At 42.3% G+C, this 22533-nt stretch overlaps 1 protein-coding gene across 1 annotated transcript in view; it reads left to right on the top strand.

Moving 5' to 3' along the window:
- si (sucrase-isomaltase) overlaps nucleotides 1-17187 on the top strand; it is a gene marked incomplete at both ends in the record, with an annotated part of 125140 nt that extends 107953 nt beyond the window's left edge. The window contains 8 exons of the mRNA XM_079513813.1: nucleotides 423-571; nucleotides 1638-1722; nucleotides 2114-2170; nucleotides 3606-3727; nucleotides 4088-4176; nucleotides 7831-7880; nucleotides 11159-11332; nucleotides 17110-17187. Of these exons, the coding sequence (XP_079369939.1) occupies nucleotides 423-571; nucleotides 1638-1722; nucleotides 2114-2170; nucleotides 3606-3727; nucleotides 4088-4176; nucleotides 7831-7880; nucleotides 11159-11332; nucleotides 17110-17187 (804 nt within the window). The remainder of the gene's footprint in view (nucleotides 1-422; nucleotides 572-1637; nucleotides 1723-2113; nucleotides 2171-3605; nucleotides 3728-4087; nucleotides 4177-7830; nucleotides 7881-11158; nucleotides 11333-17109) is intronic.
- Between the last annotated feature and the right edge of the window lie 5346 nt (nucleotides 17188-22533).

Raw genomic sequence — 22533 nt, forward strand, 5'->3', positions numbered from 1 at the left:
TGTATTGTTGAAATGTCAAGCAATGAGCGTATGGTTTATTCTGTTTATTATGTTACATTTACAGCTCACCATTCTGTTTACACCCACCACTGTCAGGGTCTAGTGAGTAGGCAGTAAGCCACCGTTTTTCAAGGTCACATGAGCTCTGTGGAAAGAACAGTACGTCCCCAGAGGTTAACATAGGCAATAATTGTTGCGCTCATTCACACAGCTTGAGCTTGTCTTGTGGCAGAACAAATTATCAGGGGAAATGTTCTGCCTATTGTGTCCTTTTTGTAGGGAATTATGTTTTTGTGCGAGTGCATGTAATACGGATAATACGGAGGGGGGATAACAACCACATGGGAAAATGTTTTGGGCTTTTTTTTCCTCCATTGTTTTGATAGACGTACTGTTGTTTTTGTTGTGTGTTTGAGTAACAGAGGCAAGATCCTGTTTCGTGGAATTCAACCTTTGCTGAGGCGTCCCGTGATGTTCTGAACATCCGTTACACACTCCTTCCTTACCTCTACACACTGATGTTTGAGGCTCATGTCCATGGGAGCACTGTCGTCAGACCTCTGCTGCATGAGTGAGGGACCGCACGCAGAAACGCTCACACACCTACATCCACAGTGCACACACATCACACACACATCGTTGCTGTCGGGGGGCAGAAACCTCTTATCCATGATAAAATGTTCTATATTTGTGTGTTTTTTTGTTTTCCTATACTTGATCATAGTAGGCCTACAGCATCACATAACACTAAACTAAAGCATAAAAAGTAGCAGATCTGCAAGCTCGAAACGTGTCGCAAATAAACACGTTTTACGGTTTTGAGCTTGTGCTGCTTTAGCTATTTTTGAATTTGAATCCTGAAAAGTAACAGTTTTTTTGAACATTTGAGGTTTCCATCCGACAGAGACAATATGATCTTTAGACTTATAGTACTATTTATACTGCACATATATCAGGCTTATGATTAGATAAATTATGCGCGCACAGAGACTTTATCTCTTTTTTATTCTTAATGTAAGGCTCAAGCCTTACATCACTTAATCAAATTATTCATTATCTAGGGGAATATTTCACTCGTATGGTAAGATCCTATACAATATTTTCTTGTAATTAGTATGCAGCAAAAATTGCCCTGTGGTCCATACCCAGCTGAAAACACTTAATGCAGAGCCTGTACTTAACTGTTCCAGCACGTTTCAACGGCAGTATCAACATTAATACATTTCAAAGGACATTTCAAAGTTGTTAGAATGTATTTGCCACACATGTTTTATAACATTTATCATCGGCATAGGCAGGAATTAATCCACATGCCTTAGTCACTAAATTGTTGATCGTAGGAAGACATTAGAGAAATGAACACTTTAGATGTTTAAACCTTGATAAATATGGGCACATTGCCCGGTGGATACAGAGTAATACAATCTCCGAGACGGGATTTAAGGATTTTGGGCACATGCCTGTCAGGGTTATTTGGCCGCATCATTCCTTAAAATGTTTCCATTACACCCCATTTAAATTCTGAGCACATGGCTGCGGGTCGAAACAATGATCAGTTCCAGGATGGAGGATGAGTGAAATTTCCCAGAAGTGGATATAATGAAGATGTGTGTGTATGTTTGTTTTCTTGGCCTCAGGTTTGTGAATGACAGAACTACATGGGACATCCACAAACAGTTCCTATGGGGACCTGCTCTGCTCATCACCCCTGCTCTGGACCAGGTACACTCATATCTACACACTACATACATACATGCATGCACACACGCAAAGACACACGTTTTAGACATCACAGTGTAGAGACACTGGTTGTGATGTGTCCATCTGTACTCTATGGCAGGGGTTCCAAAATATTCCATCCCAAGAATCCCAGATATTGCCATAGCCTCTGGCAGAACAATAGCTGATCTACAAGCTCACAGCGTGTTGCAGGACGTCACATTGTAATTTGAAAGTTTGTAAAAAAAATAAAATAAATAGGGGAAAAAAAGAAAAGAAACCCTAATCTTGTGAGTTGACCTCCCTGCTGTCTCCCACTTTGAAAAGCACTCCTCTAAGGCTCCCTATATGTACTCTACACTCATTTTGTTCTCTGTGATGTTGCAATTGACAGGGAGTCACACAGGTGGAAGGCTATATCCCTGATGCACGCTGGTACGACTACCACACGGTGAGTCAACCAAAGTTACATTGATGATCAATATTTGTATACAGCCGTGGCTGGTGGAGTTACGTTTCTGGGTTGTTTGTCAATCCGTCTTTCTGTACATCCGTCTGTCCCAAGGCGATATCTCAATCCAGCACAAACATCCTCGTCTGCTCAATGGCAGACTGACTAGTATTAGGAGGGGAAAGGTACATACAGTATAGTATATCGTACTAATGAGTCTGGACCGGCAACGCACGTGTCACATGTTTTGTCTGTTGTCCATACAGTACGTATCGGACGGACCATTTGGATGCTGTCAAAGCACTGAATGGGTCATTATCACGGCTAATCAAACTATTGATTGGTCTAAGTAGGTGAGATACTAGTCTTGCGTAGCCAGACAACTATTCCACAATCTCCGAATGCTATATAGAGTCTGGAACAACTCTTCCCGAAATCTGAACACAGAAGCTGGCATCTGTTCGTCATTTCCGTTCCGGAAAAGGTATTTTAAAATATATTTTTATTTACATTTCTGCTAAGCTGCAAGCTATATATTCATGATTTTGATTAGGATTACGATAAATGTAATGTCCGTAAAGATGAAACGTAAGTAGGGAGGAAGCTTCCGTATCCGAGACTGTATGGCATTTGAAAATTGCAGGAGGCAACAGTCTGGCCATGCAAGACCAGTGAGATACTCACCTACCGACGAGCTGAGTAGGTGTTTTGTTTTTATTCTGTGGGTTGATGATGGCTATTGGCTACTGTTTTGACCGCAACAGACTTGTGCCGTCTCAAGTGAACTTGAGCTGTGTGTTAGTTTGAGCTGAAAGGCACAGAATAGTAAATTGTGTTTTGGGCGTTTGCCCCAACTTCTACTATAGCCAGAAAGCCATCGGCAACACACATAGTACAGAATAACGACAAAACACCTACTGGTATGTCAGTATCTCACCTACTTCAATATATCTCACCTACCAATTAATAGTCTGATTAAACGTGATAATGTCTCATTCAATGCATGACAGCATTCGAAGCTGCTGGATGGACGGATGTTGCAACTTTATATCTTAGGAACGTAACAATATTTTCTCCACATTTTCCACAAACATCCACTTAGATTCAATGATTCAATCATTAGAATGTGCTGTTGTCAAGGTCACTGTGACTGAAGAGACCACCTTTATTTATTTAGCCTTGATGAAGACCGCTCCAGGTCGAAACATGTTGGGGTTGTATTAAATAAATGCGGTTCGCTCTATTAACTTCAAGTGGCTCTCCCATGTTGTATCAGTGATTAAACTAATAATAATACACAACACATTTTATTTTACCTTCACTAAATTGTCAATAGTTAGATGGTGTGTTATCTGACACAAAGCTCATTTACTGTGTGTAATATTGTCATATTGAACACTGTGTGTAATCGTGTCATTATGTTAATGGCTCTCAGGCCAAGGCTGTGGGTAAGCCCGGGTGGGTTACCATGCCAACACCTCTGGACCATATCAACCTTCATGTCAGAGGAGGATACATCCTGCCATGGCAGAAACCAGAGACCAACACACAATACAGGTCAATGCAGTGTGTTAGGTGTGTGTGTGTGTGTGTGTGTGTGTGTGTGTGTGTGTGTGTGTGTGTGTGTGTGTGTGTGTGTGTGTGTGTGTGTGTGTGTGTGTGTGTGTGTGTGTGTGTGTGTGTGTGTGTTAGGTGCCTGCATCCCCCCCAGGTGACAGTACACTATGGGATCAGGTACATCTCCACATAAGGAATGTCAAGGTGTCTGTCCTCAGGAAAAGGGATAAATATACCTCCACCATGTACTGTACTGCAATGCACACACATTCACTGGGGTATCGTCCTTCAGCAGTCTGCTATAACCCTGTCACCTTCCCCTACCCTTCACTCCCCTCTCTTTCTCTCTCTGCCGCTTAGTCGGAGGAATCCTTTAGGGTTGATCGTTGCCCTCAGCGACATTGCAACTGCCCAGGGTTCACTCTTCTGGGATGACGGAGAGGGAATTGGTATGTATTAGGTAACACACACGCACGCACGCGCGCACGCCATTAAAGTTCAACTCCATGTTCTGCATTATATATTATATATATTATATTATAATGTTACATTATACAGACGGATATTTTATGGATTTCCATTGAGGTTTATGCAACAATATGATTTGGGGCGCTCACATAATCCTATTTCAGTTGTAGGTTTGCAGTAGCTGAGATGTCTCATGTCACAATAATGACAAATGTCGGGTGGAAACCTTGTATGTCCAAAATTGCGTTGTGAGCTTGTAGATTGGCTATGTTTTTGCTACTTTTTGTGTGACACTGTAGTGTAACAAAGTAGGGCCTTATTTTATGAGAGAAAATAAAGAGATATGAGGTTTCTGCCTCACAGCTGAGACTGTATTTATGTGTTCTAATCTACAGTATGTACTGTTGTGCTGTCATGGCGATATTCAGAATGTCATCGCTGTTTGGCTGTCCAACACAAATACTTCTGAAGAAATGGCATATTAGTGTTCCAGTAGATCCAATATAGTTATTCACAAGCACTTGTTAATCATTTTCATTGGGTAAATAATAATATTTATAAAACACAGACTTCACTTAACCACCTTCAAAATGTTTACTACTTTTGCATGATACAGTCATACCAAGTCGAAGTTTGTTCCTCACGCTATAGTGTTCAGTTCATTGGTGTGGGGGGCTATGTCAGATAAGACGCATACAGTAGGCTATATACTGTATAAACATCTTTTCCTGGATCTGACCTTAACATGGGCATGAGGTAGTATCTGGAGTTGACTGCGCATAAATGTACTCATTGATTTTATCACTGAGACACATTGAGCTACAGTACTGTGCAGTCTTTCGCACGCACACCCACCCACACACACCCGCACTCATGTGTGTGTGCGCACGCACGCACGCACGCACGCACGCACGCACGCACGCACGCACGCGCGCACGCACGCACGCACGCGCGCACACACACACACACACACACACAGTCTCTGAAGTGGCGTGTGAGGAGCATCTCTTCTCTATGAAAGGCCTGTTTGTGTTCGGACACAACAAGAGGAAGAGATATAGACAGACTGAGGGATGACAGAGGAGGCAAGTTACAGAAACTGCATGGGCTCTTTTTTTTCTTACTGGACTTGACGGAAGTGATGGTGAAAGCAAGAGTATATGGCGGTTTATCTCATCTCTAAAATGAAGAGTGGATTTTGTGGAAAAGCTTTAAGTGCAATTCTTGAATTAATGTAGTGGGAAAGAGGCTTGAATATGCTCAAGTATGAATCAAAGTGGAATAGGAATATAGGATGAGTGAGTCCAAGTTGTCCAGTACTTGAAATTGAAGATGAGGTTGTCGGGCTTTGAAGATATCCCTGATGATTTGTAAAAGAGATATTTCACTTTCAAAAAAACTTTTGGTCATTTTATCGTCTACACCCAGGCGGTTTTTAAGTTACTTGATTCAGTAATTATATATTTGATATTCATTTTAGCTGCCCTTCGTGTACAAACCCATTATAACTTAAAAATCAATTGTAACCATGATAGATTCATCGAAAACACCCAACCTTTTTTCTGGTGACTGATACTGCCCTCCTAATACGTGAGGGGGCTGTGCTTTTTCATTTACTGTTATATTATAACTTATATTCTTTTAATAATTATTTTGGAAAACTCCCCCCTGTCAGGTGTAAAGGAGCAACTTGGACACTCAGGCATGAAGGAAGCATGAGTTCAAGTCCGTTGCTCTCCCCATGTCCCCCATATATGGGGACTAGGTTGATGGAGGGTGTGTAGAGCCCAGTTTGAAAAATAAACATGTCATCCTGGCCGTTTCACTGGATATGAAGAATCAGAGAGAAAACGCTACTGTTACTGCTACTGAATTAGTTACATTTTCGCTAGAAACAGACTGTATCATAATAGTGACTGACTGTTGCAAACGATACAGAGACACCTCCCTACCAATAACGCAGAGACAGATTGTTTATTTTTGGACCACAATGCTTATATGAAACGATTTTAAGATGACCACATGTTATTCTCCATAGAGAAATTACTTCCGTGAACCAGGGGATGAGCGAGTGACGTCAGGACTTCGGCACTATATAGGAACATGGTTTCGAGGGTAGAGTGGAATGTTGGGGTTAAGTATTGTAATCAGAGCGTTTGGATGTAGCCAATAAGAAGTCCTGACATCAATGGATGACAACCATGGCAGCCTCAGTGTACAGCTGGGTGTCTTGTGACTGAGTGATGAAGAGCGACATTCCATTTCAAAATGAAAAGAAACCTTGTACAATTTTGTCTAGGACGATGCGGTCAGGCAAAGCGGCTGCCATCCTCAGCAATAGGACCAAAATATCTGGCTTGAGGGATGATCATCATGGCATAGTTGAGGTGACCGAGCAGGGTTATAATTACAGTTGGAGGCCATCGATATTGTCCTTTTCTTTTTGCTGAGGTTTGCGTGATCTGCGCAAAAGGACAGTTAACCCATTTTGGGCGGGAACCCCTTTTGGTGTTTTAAACATTATGTTATAATTTAGCTATTGAAAAATAGCAGATCTACAAGCTCATAGCGCGCCACCGAGTGGCGCGCTACGAGCTTGTAGGTCTGCTATTTTTGAAAGATCGTGAAAATATTTATTTCAGAATAATTTTGAGGTCAGGCCTAAATGGGTCAAATGATAAGGGACAATATCGGTGGCACCCAACTGTATGTCGATTTGGCAGAGATGTTTGCAATGAGACTAAATCCAGGAACTCAAGGGAAGCAGAAGCTCCCTCTGTTTTCTTAGAGGAGAGAGAAACGCATGGGAAACACCTTACTCTGAGAACACTGAGTAGAGGGAAACGCATGGGAAACACCTTACTCTGAGAACACTGAGTAGAGGGAAACGCATGGGAAACACCTTACTCTGAGAACACTGAGGTGAAACACCTTACTCTGAGAACACTGAGGTGAAACACCTTACTCTGAGAACACTGAGGTGAAACACCTTACTCTGAGAACACTGAGGTGAAGTGAAGAGATGCCAAGAACGGAGAGAATGAGAATACCCTAAACCTAATCTCACAGAATTACATGGTTTAGTTTTAACCTGTCATGGGTTAGTTTTAACCTGCAATGTATGTCAGGAGCCACAGTTTAGTTTTAACCTGCCAAGGGTTGGTTTTAACCTGCCGCGCATGTCGGGAGCCACGGGTGAGTTTTAACCCGCAGCACGTGTTACTGTAGTTGTGACCGGCAGCGCATGCCGGGAGCGGCGGTGTTGTCGAACTAAAGCCTTTCGGACTGTTAGTATGTCTAACAAAAGTATGCACCCCCTGATCCAGCAAAGAACTTCACTGAGCTCTATTACCAATGCTTTTGTTTAATGAGTGCTTGTGTGTGGTTTTTGTCTTGTTTTGTTCTTACGATGTAGTACCAATTTCTCTTTTAGTCTATCTTGATTCATTGTCAGAACAAACTAACAAACAAACACTATACTGGATTTTACTGTGCAGTCCTTCACTCACCCAGTCTCTCCTCACTCATTACTTATTCTAATCTATCACCTCCCACTCCTATACTTATTCCGTCAATATCTCATTTTTTTTCTCGTCCCTCTATATTGCTAACCAACACTTATCTTTTCTCCTCAGACACATATGAGAATGGAGCATATCTCTTGACCTCCTTCACAGCAGCATCGGTGAGTACAAAGGCCAGCACCTTGAGTCTCTCCTCATGCATTCAAATCAAACGAATGAATGAGGAATTGTTGAAAAGGATATTAAAACCACAATCCAAGTCATCTAGTAAATATGTAGTATTTTACAAATGATTGTGTGAAATGTCACAGTTTTCAATTGCAGTTATTTACCATGAAATTGTGCAGTCAGTCAGTCAGTCAGTCGTTTGGTTGGTCACCCCAGGTATGACCATATATGGTCATGCCTGTCCATATATATAGCTGACCTGTTCTGATTCCATATGTTGATCCTTCCCCATCCATCCTTCCTCTTCAATGTCTCCCTTTTGACTGATACATGTCCATTTAAACTCTAGATGGGCCTGCCCCAAAGTTATTAGTGCAGCCGCGCCCGGCAGCCGGCGAAAACCAGAGTTCTCAACAGGCACGGAAATTAAGGCCCAGCACTAACTGGGCCCTCATCAAACCCTGTGCACTCAAGACACTGCCCCCGCTGCCACCCTTAGATCTCCATATATGGAGCTTACCTGTTCTGACATTCCATATGTTGATCTGACCACATCAAACCCTGTACACTCAAGACGCGCTCCATATATGGCCACTACAGAATTAATTCCATATGTTAATCTGACCCCCCATGCCAAAGCGCCATCGCTCGCCCAGCAGTCTGCTGTCACCTATGCAGATGCGTGTACGCGACCTCGCCCTCAGGTGTCTTACTGGTATTAGCGGTATCTGACTGCTCCTAGTAGTGTAGGAAGGATTATACACCCTTGGTTAAACAAAATGTTTAAATGCTGAGAAAATTAAGTCTAACTAGTAACTATGGAAAGTATGTGGGTTAAACACTTAATTGGTCCAAATCATTTGGGCCTGTCATTTGTCAGCTGCACAGAGGCTTGGCACAGAGTGGTATTATTGTGAAACTCCACAAAGAATAAAGTGATATTTATTTTATTCCATAACCAATTGGCATGATGAATCAAGAATCAAGTTTGTCAGAATCAATGCATGCATGGCGAAGTAAGATATGAGCATTATGTGCATTAATTTCACCCTCCTATGTACAACATACATGTGCGAGATGATGGAAACAAGCAGGCTCCGGTGTTGTTTGAGTCTAATATGGGTTGCTTCCAGAGAAGCCAGCAGTGTTCACCAAGACACGGTTTGATCTCACCTTGGGACAGAAAGTCTCTACCACTGGGACTAATTGGAACTCTGTGCTTACTGCTTTGCCAAACGCACGCATGCACGCACGCGCGCACGCGCACACGCACACGCACACACACACACACACACACACACACACACACACACACACATGCACACACACGCGTGCGTGCACACACAGCACACGCCAATGCGCACACACATGCTCAACCGTATTCAGCAACCAAAGCCAAACATCTGTGGCTGTCCTCTGCCTACCATCAGGCTCATTCCAAAGCAATTTCACACGGAGATAAAACAGATCCACCGCCTGACGGCAAGAGAGAGACAGAGAGAAAGGAAAGTGTGCGTGCGTGCGTGCGTGCGTGCGTGCGTGCGTGTGTGCGTGCGTGCGTGCACGTGTGCAGGTCTGGAACAAGCAAATGTGAGAAGATGAGGATAATTTGGCCAATGATGCCAATGCTGCCTTGCAGACTAGCAGAGTCTATGCCATTTTGGAGAGCTGAGTGGATGTGTCTGCCTATGTGTCTTTTGTGTGCTTGTGTGTGCGTATTATTATACTTGTGTGGGCCAAATGTCCCCACAAGTACAGTAGAATCTAACAAATATACATTATGGGGACTATTTCCCTGAGAGAAATAGTGTTGCATGCCAAAAATAGCAAATCACAACAGGTCACAGAACAACGTGCTGTAAGCTTGTATTTCCGTTGCATGACACCTGCATGCAACTACGATAGAACAAGGCATGAATAGGGACAATTTAAATCTCCCAACTGTATATCAAATTATCTTATTTTAAAATGTATGGACATTTCATTGAAGTGTAATGACATGCAAAAGTAGACTGAAGGCACTATTAAGCTCTATTCAGTATATGAAGACAAAATTCCTGACTATAAAATGAATGATTGAGAACAAGACAGTCAAACATGAATTGTAATTCAATGAAAGAGATTGAAATTAATCTACTTGGCAGTGGGTAGTGGGTACTTGTCTCTACTGAAACACGTTGTCAGTATAATGAATGTCTTGGTTTTGACCTAACCTATTTTTTTCCTTCCTCACATTTCTTTATCTTCACTGTTGAATATATCCTGCTCTCACAAAAAAACAGCAATGTAATGAAATTGAATAATTATGATTCTAAAAGTAAAAATATTTGTATATATTTTTTGGAACTGATATAGGTGGGGCTCTAAGGAAAGCACTATCAGTAAATATGTTAACTTATTTGATCCAAACACCATATCTCAAAAGATTTAAAGTTCTACGTACATCTGCAGTACGTTGCAGTGGAGTTTGCTGTGTACCATATCATGAGACCAGAATATCCACTTGCACAAATAATGTATCAAAATCTATAATGAGCAGATTACCATGAAACTTTCTGAGCACACATTAATTTCAATTTAGGAATTTAGCAGATGCCTTTATCCAGAGCAAGTGTGAAATCGTCATCTGATTCCAGGATGAGCCCTATCAATTGTTTTGACCCCATTGCTTTTACACAAGCACCACCCTTCGGCCAATTTCCAGTTGCATGTAAGGAGCAGCCAGAGGTGTATTATCCATAGAGGCAAGGGAGTGTGGACCTCGTCTACCTTAGAAAAACACGGGCTGCTCGGATGCGCAGCCAATCACCACCGTTCAGTAAAGTGACCGTCGCCCATAGGGATGGACATTTCTGCCTTATGGGGTCTGGGACATCACCTTTAATCACCTGGCATGTTTAACTTTTTGGTGCAACAGTGTTAAAGAACAGGAGATTGCTTCATTTTTGACCCACCATGCTATCAAAGAATGCAAGGGAACTCAATTTGACACACTACTCAAGGTTTTTGACATTTTCGCCATGATATTACACTAATTACCCTTCCAATGATGACATGTAGTGTTGCAAGCCTGTTTTCTATATGAGTCACTAATTTGTGCGGGATGTCATGTTCTCCCTATCTGTAGTGCTTCATACTGTTTATTTTTTATTTGTTGTTGTTTTTAATTCATACGTTGATTATCCTTGCATATTCTCTTTATGAACGTTTTTCAGTTTTGTAGTGTTTTTTTGTTTTCTCTCCATCTCCCTAAATCTTTCCTCACTTCCAGAACAACTTGACCAATCATGTGGAGTTTAACGGCCTCTCTGAAGCAGACCGCTTGCTCCTTGGTATTGTGAAAGTGTGGGGGGCAGGCACTGTGGAGATCAAGGAGGTGATCCTGACTGACAAGGATGGTAGACCGCACATGCTAGAGGCCTACAGTCACAACCTTGTTACTCAGGTCAGATGGGGTACATTTTGGCTGGGTACATATAGTTGCTATATGTATTATTATACATTTTTGACATCACTACGGGCACATCAAAACATTGTGATGGATGATGGCATTGTCCTATAGTGGATTGGGCTGGGATCCATTCACTTTGTAATTTGTGGATCTGCTCTAGAGCAGATTTTTTGGGGGGGAAGTATACGTACAGTACATGTTTGTATGTATGCAAATTACCAAATACAGTGGGCGGGGTATAGACTGGATCTGAACATTGACCAGTGATAGAAACCAGACATTTCCGTGGAAAGCCTTGTGGTGGGAGGTTAATTATTTTAAAGATGGAGTGCCACAATTTTTGTATTTTCCAGTTTTTCACGTGTCTATGAGGTGACAGTACTTCATTAGACACCCTGGAGTCGTTTATGTGCAATGGTGTATTAACTTTGTATTTAGGGTTTCTTCCTGGAGGCTGAACCCTTGACAGTCAAACGGGCCAATGAAATAAACAGTAATATAGTGACATCACATTATCAGCCCCTCCCCTAACCCCTCCCCCTTTATCATACAACTACAATTTACAATTTACAATTTAGGCATTTAGCAGACGCTCTTAATCCAGAGCGACTTACAATAGGCAAGAACAAAAAGCATGGGAATACATCACATATGTAACAAAATGCATTTATCGCGAAACATGCGTAAGCTAAGACCGTGACTAGAACATATCTATATAATGACACTATACATATAAACTATAACTAGAACATATCTATATAATGACACTATACATATAAACTACACATATGTGCTATACTATGCTGTACATATATACTATGAAGTGCTATGACTACATACAATGCACTTATTGTGCTGTCTACATGACATGCTATAAGTCTGTATATAGCTGTCTCATCAACTACAGCTGTGGGTGCGGCTTCAGTTCAGGTGGATCACCACCCATCACCACCCACCAGGCAAACCAGGCATACTTAATGAACTGGTGGGCGTGTCCACATAAAAGCATGATTTTAACAAATACTGTACACTTTTTGGAAAAAGTTCTTCCTCCTTATATTATAATAATACCTGATGATCATGTTTTAGGGTGGAAAAAAATCGTGGCACTCCATCTTTAACAAATACATAATCTAATGCTCCTTTTACCATTCCTAGTCAGTGAGAAAGTAATTCGAGCTCAGCTCTACTGAGCTTTACTTTTTCCACTGCAGATATGATCCCCTTGATGTGGATAAGAGCATTACAGACTGTTGTCCCAATTTCCACAACAGTCACGTACCCCTAGCTGTATTGTTATCGCCCGCCCAGTTCATTGAATATTTCCATGTCAAACAAATGTCAACAATACCCAGGTTCAACCCACTTCCCCTTGCTGTGCCTTTGGTTCAGTTCACTGCTGTCTAACCACTGCCGTCATGCAGCGGTCACCTTGTTGTTTTGTAATGAATATGAGTTACGGCTTAGAAGACCGGAGACAGCAAGTGAAAAGGTGGTCATCTAAAACCTCTCCATCATTCAGCCTTGACGTTTAAGTCGGGGGAAAAATATGGCAGAATCTAATGGGCAGAACGTGACTATCTGAACTCAACTCAACTTTAACTTTACGTCACTTCATCTGTCTCATCAAAACTTACAGGTGTAAAACAAAATATTTTCTACAAGCTACCCACGATTTAAATAATAAGGATAGAGTACAGTACCTCAGTTTCTTTTGCAAATAGAATACATCACGAAAAGCAGCCTGATGGCTTGGATGTTGAAACGGTCCCTTAGTGTGTTTGTCAGGCATTTTATACCGTGTTATTACCTGCCTGATGGTAGCAGCGTGAACTGTTTGCGGCTGGAGCAGTAAGTGTCTTTGATGAGCCACTTAACACTATGTCCTGGGGGGAGGGAAGCTAACCTCCGGTGATGTGCTGGGCCATCTGCAACACTCCCTTCTGCTTCCTGTAGTCACCAATCAGCTCCTTGGTCGTCAGACCTCATCCCTTTAGGCCAGCGGTTGCCAACCTCTTCTGGATCAGGGCCCACTTGAAAGGGCCACTTTAAAAATTGTTCACAGCCAACCACTTCAGCATGAGTCAGATGGGTGGGTCGCGTTCATTTTCACCGTGTTCATTTTCACAATCGATTGATTGTGTTCCAGAATGGTCCAATGGAACCAACATAGTATACACCACTGGGGGCGAGAAGCGACGTCGCCCTAAAGGGCCGCGTGCGATGTCACGAGACCTAGGCACGAGACCTGGGCACCATATATGGGGCTTTCCCCATGTATGGGGATTTTGAGTGATACACTGACTGACTGACGGGAAATGCATGATTCCATAGTTAACTGTGACCTTTGCGGCAACCACAGTGGTTATCATGAGACTGTCACAATATGATCATATTTTCTAATTGGCATTCCCATATATGGGCTTATGGGTCAAGGATCTCCATATATGGGCATAACAGGGATTGTATTAGGGTATCAGCTGGGAATGCCCATGTATGGAACATTTTTTTTATACTTTTTTTTCTTCTTTTTTTAAAGGAGAGTTTCACACAAGCTGTTTTCTTACCGTATATGAAGAAACATATCCATTCGTCATTGAAAAAACAAACAAAAAAAACATGCAGAGCGTTCTATACCAAATTAGCGGATTTACCGTCCGGGTGGATCAACCGCTAGAACTAATATTCAATTTGTTTTACTTTTTGTTTACATCTGTTCTATAGATGATATGACAGGTTAGTCCATGCAGTGTTGTTGCTGCACTCTTCCTGTGCTGAGGTTAGACCCCTCCTATGCTTTTCTTAAAGGACCAGCGCCCTATATGTTTTTTTTTTTAATATATTTTTGTTGATCAATATACATATTATCAACATGATTTTGTTAAAAAAACGGTTAGGAAGAAATTCCCCTTTAAATTAACGTTTTCACATTTTCACAGAGCTCCATATATGGAGACAACCTATAGCTCCATGTATGGAGACAACAGCAATATCCAGCGCTAAAATCAGACTAGTGTAGAAACCTAATATACACGTCTCAGTTGGCTGGCATCGTCATCATGACACGCATCTAGTTCTCAACGTTTTTGGCTCGGGACCCCCAGCCAAATGCTTTGGCCAATGCTTTGGCCATGTCTCGCGACCCCCGCCCTGCCCCTCCCCACCCTCAATACAAATTGACCTCTACAATAACCTTAATAATAGAGAAAATAAAAAATCATCATAAATAAATCATCATAAAATCATAAAAACTGAAACCAGATATAATCAGGAAAGTGTATGCATGTAGCCTACTATGAGTACTATGAAAACTCTTAATTTCCATTTTCCAGCTATTCAGTTGCAATGATTTTTTTTTTGGGGGGGGACCCCCCAAAATTATTTGGCGACCCCCCAGGGGGTCGTGACCCACGGGTTGAGAACCCCTGATCTAGTGAACCATAAAGAAGAATCCGAAGAGGTTTAGAGAGCTAGCTGCATTTGCTATGCAGCTTTGTCTTCAGGACGAGACAGGATCTATTTGGCCTTACAACCCACATATCAGTGATATATGGCTTTACAAACCAGATATCGTTGGGTTAGAAATTTTTGCATTCGGTTAAGTTCGGATTGGACACCACTGCAGCGGGCTCTAACTTGGGGTGACCAGGGGGCTGATGTTACGTGATGCCTGGGCTGTGTGACGGGAATTGCGACTTCATGACAGAGTGACAGGAATTGTGGGTTATGTGACAAAAATGCAATATTTCATAGTTATCTGCGACCTTCGGTCGCACTTAAGTTGTTGTTGATGATCAGGCCCTTCACCAGTAGTTTGATGCTTGATGATTTGAGCTGTGTGTAGCCACGCAGTCGTGTGTGTTCCGGGAATCCCCGTGTTGAGGGTCTGTGGATCTCATATGACGCTCGCTGACCATTCTTACAGTCTCACCACCTGGCCTGACAGGAAGTCCAGTATCCTGCCAAGAGTAGAACACACAAAGAATTGTTTTGAAGATATGCACATTGCCTTGGGTGGCATGGCAGACAACATGGAGCTAGTCTCTCACAACATCTCAAAACATTAAGGGAGGTGACGGTTAACAGGTTTCCCGGCATTCAGACATGTTACCTTGGACTGTTTGGGGACAGGCACAATGGTGGACATCTTGAAGCCTGCGGGAACAACAGCCTGGGAGAAAGAGTGTTTGACGATATCAGCAAACACTCCCGCCAGCTGGTCTGCAGACTCTCGCATGCTCTGAGGAGACGGCCCGTGATGCCGCCAGGGCCTGTAGCGTTACGGATGTTCACTGATTCAAGGCTCTGTGCACGTCAGCCTCTGAAATGTTTAGTGGGCTGGTTGGGGCTGTTTACCTTGAGCCGAGCAAAAAAAGGTGTTCACTTCACTGGGGAGGGAAGTAGAGGGGCTCCCCATGCAGCCCCTCCAGCTCATAGACTTATTAACATACATTATCCTAAACACTATACATGCTACCAGAGCTCCATACATGTACATTCACAGCCTGAGCAGGAAGGAAGGGGGATGTTATTTGGGGATGTTATTTATTTTATTTTCCTAATTTATTTGTCGAGGGAAGGGTACTAAAAGTGGACTATTAGAAGGGATTGAAACACTTCGCTAGAAGGAGAGCTCAGGGGGAGGAGGAGGAGGAGGTGGTAGGTGGTAGGTAGTTTGAAAGCCATGACATTTGTTCCCTCTCTCCCCATCAGGGCAATGATGAAACACCCTTGTCCCGGCTGTGTACTGTACTCACCGCACTTATCAGTGGCGTGAAAAGTGATAGCTGCACCAACTCCATAAATAATCACTGGAGAGGATGGCCAGAAGACATAGATTTATACCTCTCAGCCAGAGGACAGACAGATAGATGTGGGGGGGAGGCGGACGGGTGGGGGAGACGGAGGGGTGGAGGAAGGAAGTCACAATGACATAAGTGTGTGTGTGTGTGTGTGTGTGTGTGTGTGTGTGTGTGTGTGTGTGTGTGTGTGTGTGTGTGTGTGTGTGTGTGTGTGTGTGTGTGGGAGTGGGTGCGTGCGTGCGTGCGTGCGTGCGTGCGTGCGTGCGTGCGCGCGTGCGTGCGTGCGTGCGTGCGTGCGCGCCTGCGCGTGTGTGACACACAGAGAGAGAGAGAGAGAGAGTGAGAGAGAGCTGACAGACGAAATGGAGAATTACAATAGACTAAATAGCAGACTGAGGGAAGGAAGGATACGTGAAAAAGGTGCATTGAAATAAGGATGGGAAGGAAGTGATGGAGAAGTGAGGAGGGAGAGATAGAGCATGTGGAATTGAATAAGCCACTTGCCATTGCAAGAGGATCCATTCATCTCCTTTACCATTCATCTCCTTCACCATTTTCTGAACGGGGAAGAAGCTGATCTGCACAGTTAGGGCCATGATGAGCCCTATATACTTTGTTGTAGGATATATAGCAAAAATCACACCTGTGTGAAGTGAGGGGCGCTCTTATCATCACACGTCATCATACATCGATCTCATTCGATTAATTTGCGTCCTCACGTTTGTCTTCAATGTTTGTGTTTACACATGTTTGTGTTTACACAAACCTTCAAACTGTCTATGGGAATTCACGTTTGTCTTCAATGTCTGTGTTTACACAAACCCTCAAAGCTGGACATAGGAGGGGCTAGCAAGCCTAAAAAATAACAGATCTATACAAGCTCACTCATATACATGCTTGTATGAATGTATAATGTATCAAATAAAATAAAAGGAAGATGAAATTATTGTGTCCTCTCTGTCTCTCTAGGAGCTGATTGTGAATGCTACATCGCTGTCTATCGCTGTACACGAGTCCTTCAGCATGACATGGAAGACTGGCATCTAAACACAAACAGCAACAACAAACACTGAAAAATGTATCTGTGTGGTATCATTATGTCCATTGTTGGTAGAATATTGACTTAATAATGACAATGTATTGCCTTTTGAATATTGATTCAATATTAATATGTATAATAATTATCAACATGTCTGACCTTTCAGTGTTGAGAAAGTTTACAATGTGATCATTTATAGCGAATACAAATTCAGTCACATTAAACACTGAAGAGTGCCTTGGGTTTGTTTGTGTTTGATGCTTTGTCCCTTTTTCTTTTTACCAAAGAGAACATTCCTACAACTTTGCTTCACCAGCCTTAGATTTATATCTATCAGCAAAATTCAAAGATAAATGTATTGGAAGTGGAACACATAACCTGAGGTATGTGCTCTGCACAATATAAACAAACATATAAATAGCTTTTGTTGGAGTAGCGTTACTTGGTTCAGCAGTAGTTTATGACACTATTGATGTGCACATCTGGGTGAACCTCTCTTCAACGTTCCCCATGAAGGCATCATTTCTGAGAAAACAAACGTGGGATTCCAGGTTAGTTCAGCCAAGGCCCAGGAGTTAAGGGAACTGCGTCAAATAAAGCTGCAACCAAACACGTAGCCACTCACATACACTTATACTGAGAATCACTCAGGCAGGGGAGACGAAATAGTTACTAATAGTTAGTAACTATTTACTAATTTCTTCCACTGAATCCCAAATAAAATGTTCTACCTATTGAATGGCCACATCAGAAGGCAAACACCAGCTGTTGCAATCTGTTGGCAGCCACCACAGCTAATGACCACTGGAACTACACACAAACAAACAAGCAAACAAACAAATTAAACAAATAAATAATAAATGCACATTCAATAATTTGTAGTCCTTTAGTGGTTGTTGGGGTATTTGTGACTGTACTATTTTCTCATAATGTTAAATGTATTCTCTGCATTCACCCATCCTATAGGTCGGAGCAGTGGGTGCTATTAACACGGCACCCAGGGAGTAACTACCTCTCCACCCATTCAGCTAAGAGTAGTTTATCTGTAACTGATTTTAAAGAGGTGAACAGAACACTGCCCCCCTCCCAGTGATCTGTGGAGTTCCACAAGGAAGCATACTAGGGACTTTACTGTTCCTAATATGTAAAACACATGACATCAACTTGTGAGTTGTGACTGCAACTTGTTCCTGTTCGCGGATGACTCTGCACTGCTGGTCTCAGACAGGAACAAACAAAAAGGTTGAAAAGGCCCTCAGCTCTGAACTCGGTAGAATCTGCACCTGGCTCACTGATAACAAACTATCTTTACACCTGGGAAAAACTGAATCTGTTCTCTTTGGATCAAATAGTAATCTCAGCAAGGCATGCAGACGGCTTCTCAGTTAACACTTGCATGACTTTAGTAAGACCAGGTACCACACTAGAAGCTGCCTTAAGGTCAAAAATACCTTTTTTCCTGCAATGTTATTGGCTACTGAGCTCCAGATGCTTTGACACCAACTCCCCCCAGCTGGCTCACTCTTGAGCCTTTTTGTCTTTTAAATATCGACTACTTGAACAATGGGCTTTCTGGAGGTGTGAAGTGCACTGCCGTGGCGGAGAAAGGCTGACAGGGCCAGCGGTCAGTTTGACCCGAACAGGCAGAGGGTATGCCACATTTATATTTAGAAAACGTTTCAGAATTTAAAAAAAAATTGAATATTTAGGAAAAGACATGGAAGGGGAACTCTCACAGACACTCAAGTGTTAAAGTGGGTGACAATAGAACACCGAAGTCTGACGTCTATAATCGGTAGAGGGCGCTAAGTCCACAGGTTTATATACTTTTTATTTATTTTAGCTAGAAACAGACTGTACAGCATCTTGCAATGGGTTTGGTCTACAAGACCACCAAGATACCTATATTGTATATGTACAGTACGTCTAAATACTTATTTAATGTCAACAAAGTCCACACTCACAACACCAGAGGGAGTTCAACAAACCACGTGCAACCCAGATTCGGCTCAAACAAGGGATTAAGTTAATTTCGCTCCTATGCCACTAAAATGTGGAACACCCTACCAACAGCCATTAAGATATGTGAATCCCTTGACTCCTTCAAAACCGCTCTCAAAGAGCACATATGGACAGCTGCAATTCGAAACTGTGAGTTTTTTTCCCATACTGTACATGATTTTCCCTTTTTTACTTTCTTTATTATGACGATTTCCTGTTTTTTCATAGAAGTGTATATTTGTACGTCTTTATTGTTATGATGAATTGAAAATGGTGGACCCTGATGTAAACAAGTCTTGTGCTTTTCATGGTTTCGTCCACAAAGTAACAGTATTTGTATTGACTTGTGCTTTTTTTTTTTTTAAATGTACCCATTCTACATGCTGTGAAATAAAAATATCAATCAATCAATCAATGTGATTGTTTTTTTGTGTGTGTGTGTGTGTGTGTGTGTGTGTGTGTGTGTGTGTGTGTGTGTGTGTGGAGAGAGAGTGTGTGTGTGGGGAGAGAGAGAGTTAAAAACTAAACACTCAAATTACGCCTCTCACCTGCGGCGAACCTTCTACCTGGGCTTTGTTACATCTCATTAGCCCCACCGTTATTCAGCCCGCAGTAAAATATAATCATATTAATTTAGCCACGGGACCCAACATTTATTTTGACTCTGTAGGGAGGAACATACGGGGGAGGGTTACTGTTGAAAGCGTGTATGTTGTGTGCGTGCGTGCGTGTGTCTGTATGTGTAGTTTGCACAATGTGTGTGTGTGTCTTCACAACGTTTCTGCAGCATGATGATTCATCCCAGTCCCTGTCTTGAGTTTATATTATGTCGTTTATGAGGTAGAAAAGTATTTTGACTTCGAGAACAAAGCCAGTCATCCGCAGGCCAGCCATTGATCTGACTGCATTCTCTTTCCTAGATTCATGCTTCAGTCACTATGCTCCCTTTAAACACTTAAACCCTATTTACGTAACGTACTCCATTGACCAGGGTCACCCAGGGGCCTATTCTTGGCCCCCTCCTTTTTTCCAAGCACCAAATCTCTTTGCCGAAATTAGCAGATTTTTGCATCGCATCGCAATGAGCCGTGTTATGATCTTATATGCATTATGTGATTATTATTTGCATTGCAGTATAGGTGCTGTACAGTATACGGCATTATACAGTGTATTAATATCTATCTAGCTGGGCTAGATAGATCTATAAAAGATTCAATGATGTCTAGACACGTAGATGTGTCTGGTCTAGACAGTATGTGTCCTTGCTTATGGTAAACTGAAGTGAACTGAATAACTGAACTACATTTGAAGGTTTTTCATCAATTAATACAGTATAATGCTTAAATAGGTTCCATTCTTGATGCACAAAGAAGCTTCTTCTCTGCCACATTTTGCAATCCGTCTTATCTGGAGTGGATCAATGTGCTTTTCATAAAGTTTCTGAAAGGGTTGCCATCTTGACAGACTACGAGCTTTTTGGGTAAGCTGCACTAACAATGTCTCTTTGTAATTGTACTGACTGACAGATATAGAAGTATGGCGCTGATGAAGAGAAGAAACAATTGTATGAAACAACTCAAAAGAAGGGCGGGAATCACTGACAATATCAAAGAGTACTGATGCAATAGTGTGCGCATGCACCCGTGCATGCGCGTGTGCGTGTGTGTGTGTGTGTGTGTGTGTGTTGCTTAATAGATTTAATTATCTCCCATGTGCATCATTCAAGGGAAATTTGATGTTCCCATATCTGTGTGTGCACGCACGCACGCACGCACGCACGCACGCACGCACGCACGCACGCACACATTTTTACACCAAGCCTCAATACCCCTTTACTTTCTAACACACACACACGCACGCATGCACGCACACAATGGGACGCACGCACGCACACACACGCATGCAGTATATATATAAACATATCTTCTCACTTGCACATCCAGGTGGGGGAGGTGCTGGTAGGCAAGGTATAAATGCAGGCCAAAGAGAACTTCCCCAGGGAAAAAGGAAGGGACCGCACACTCCAGAGACTCAGGACAAGATTCAGTTATGCTTCATTTCTTTATTGCACTTTTTGTGCTGTATTTTTAACCTTATTGTATGGATATGGATGTACAGGAATATGGAGTCAAAATATATCGCCACTTTTTCTTTTGATATGACAGCACATCAAAGGCAGAAAAACATGAAATATAGAGATGCAAGGATTATGCTCGACTGCAACCGTAGGTGCAGCATATGGCTCTACATTGTTCTCCAAGTTCTAATGAACGAACTTGGAGAATAATCCAGAAGCATGGGGCTGTACCATAATGCATCCAGAAGCATGGGGCTGTACCATAATCCAGCAGCATGGGGCTGTACCATAATGCATACAGAAGCATGGGGCTGTACCATAATGCATGGGGCTGTACCATAATGCATGGGGCTGTACCATAATGCAGAAGCATGGGGCTGTACCATAATGCATACAGAAGCATGGGGCTGTACCATAATCCAGCAGCATGGGGCTGTACCATAATGCATACAGAAGCATGGGGCTGTACCATAATGCATGGGGCTGTACCATAATGCATGGGGCTGTACCATAATGCATGGGGCTGTACCATAATGCATCCAGAAGCATGGGGCTGTACCATAATGCATACACATTACATTTCAAGCATTGGCGTCTTATATTGACTTAAATTAGGAGGGATCAAGGATAATGAAAGGTGGATGCTAACATTAAGAGATGAGATAAGTAGCAAACAAACACGTGTGTGCATGTGTGTGTGTGTGTGTGTGTGTGTGTGTGGTCATGTGCTTAAACACAGGTTAATCACTTCCAATTTCGTTATATCCATGTGATGGGATTTGTTCTGCTAATCTTGTGTATTTATGAAATGTTCTTAATCATAGTTAATTAGCCAATGCACCATGTAATTGTATTGTTGAGTAAGTCATATCTGCCATTTAATTGCACTGGTTTCCTCTATGACTTCCTAGGCAAGTTTCTTCATGTGTCCCAAACATATACAATATAATCTGTGATGGTTATGGCTATTTATTACATGGCTTGGTTGAATGCTTGATTCTGATTGGTCAATCGCTTAATTCAGCGGTGAGTTATCTCATGATAATGACCGCTCCGCTGTATAATGACCGCTGCCTAATCAAACCCTCTGAGCACCACCAGCTGCGCGGCTGCGCCCGCTTGATTTACTGCCGTTTCCAACATAACAGCCATGTAAACACACACACTACTGACACACAATGTAATTTACAGCTAAACATTGCTCTTAAAAATGTTTTTGAAAACATTTGAGCGAGAAATAGACGAAGCAGCTGGACCCGAAAATGGATTCTATTTG

This window comes from Electrona antarctica (assembly GCF_951216825.1).
Source record: "Electrona antarctica genome assembly, chromosome: 11".
Taxonomy (NCBI): Eukaryota; Metazoa; Chordata; class Actinopteri; order Myctophiformes; family Myctophidae; genus Electrona; species Electrona antarctica.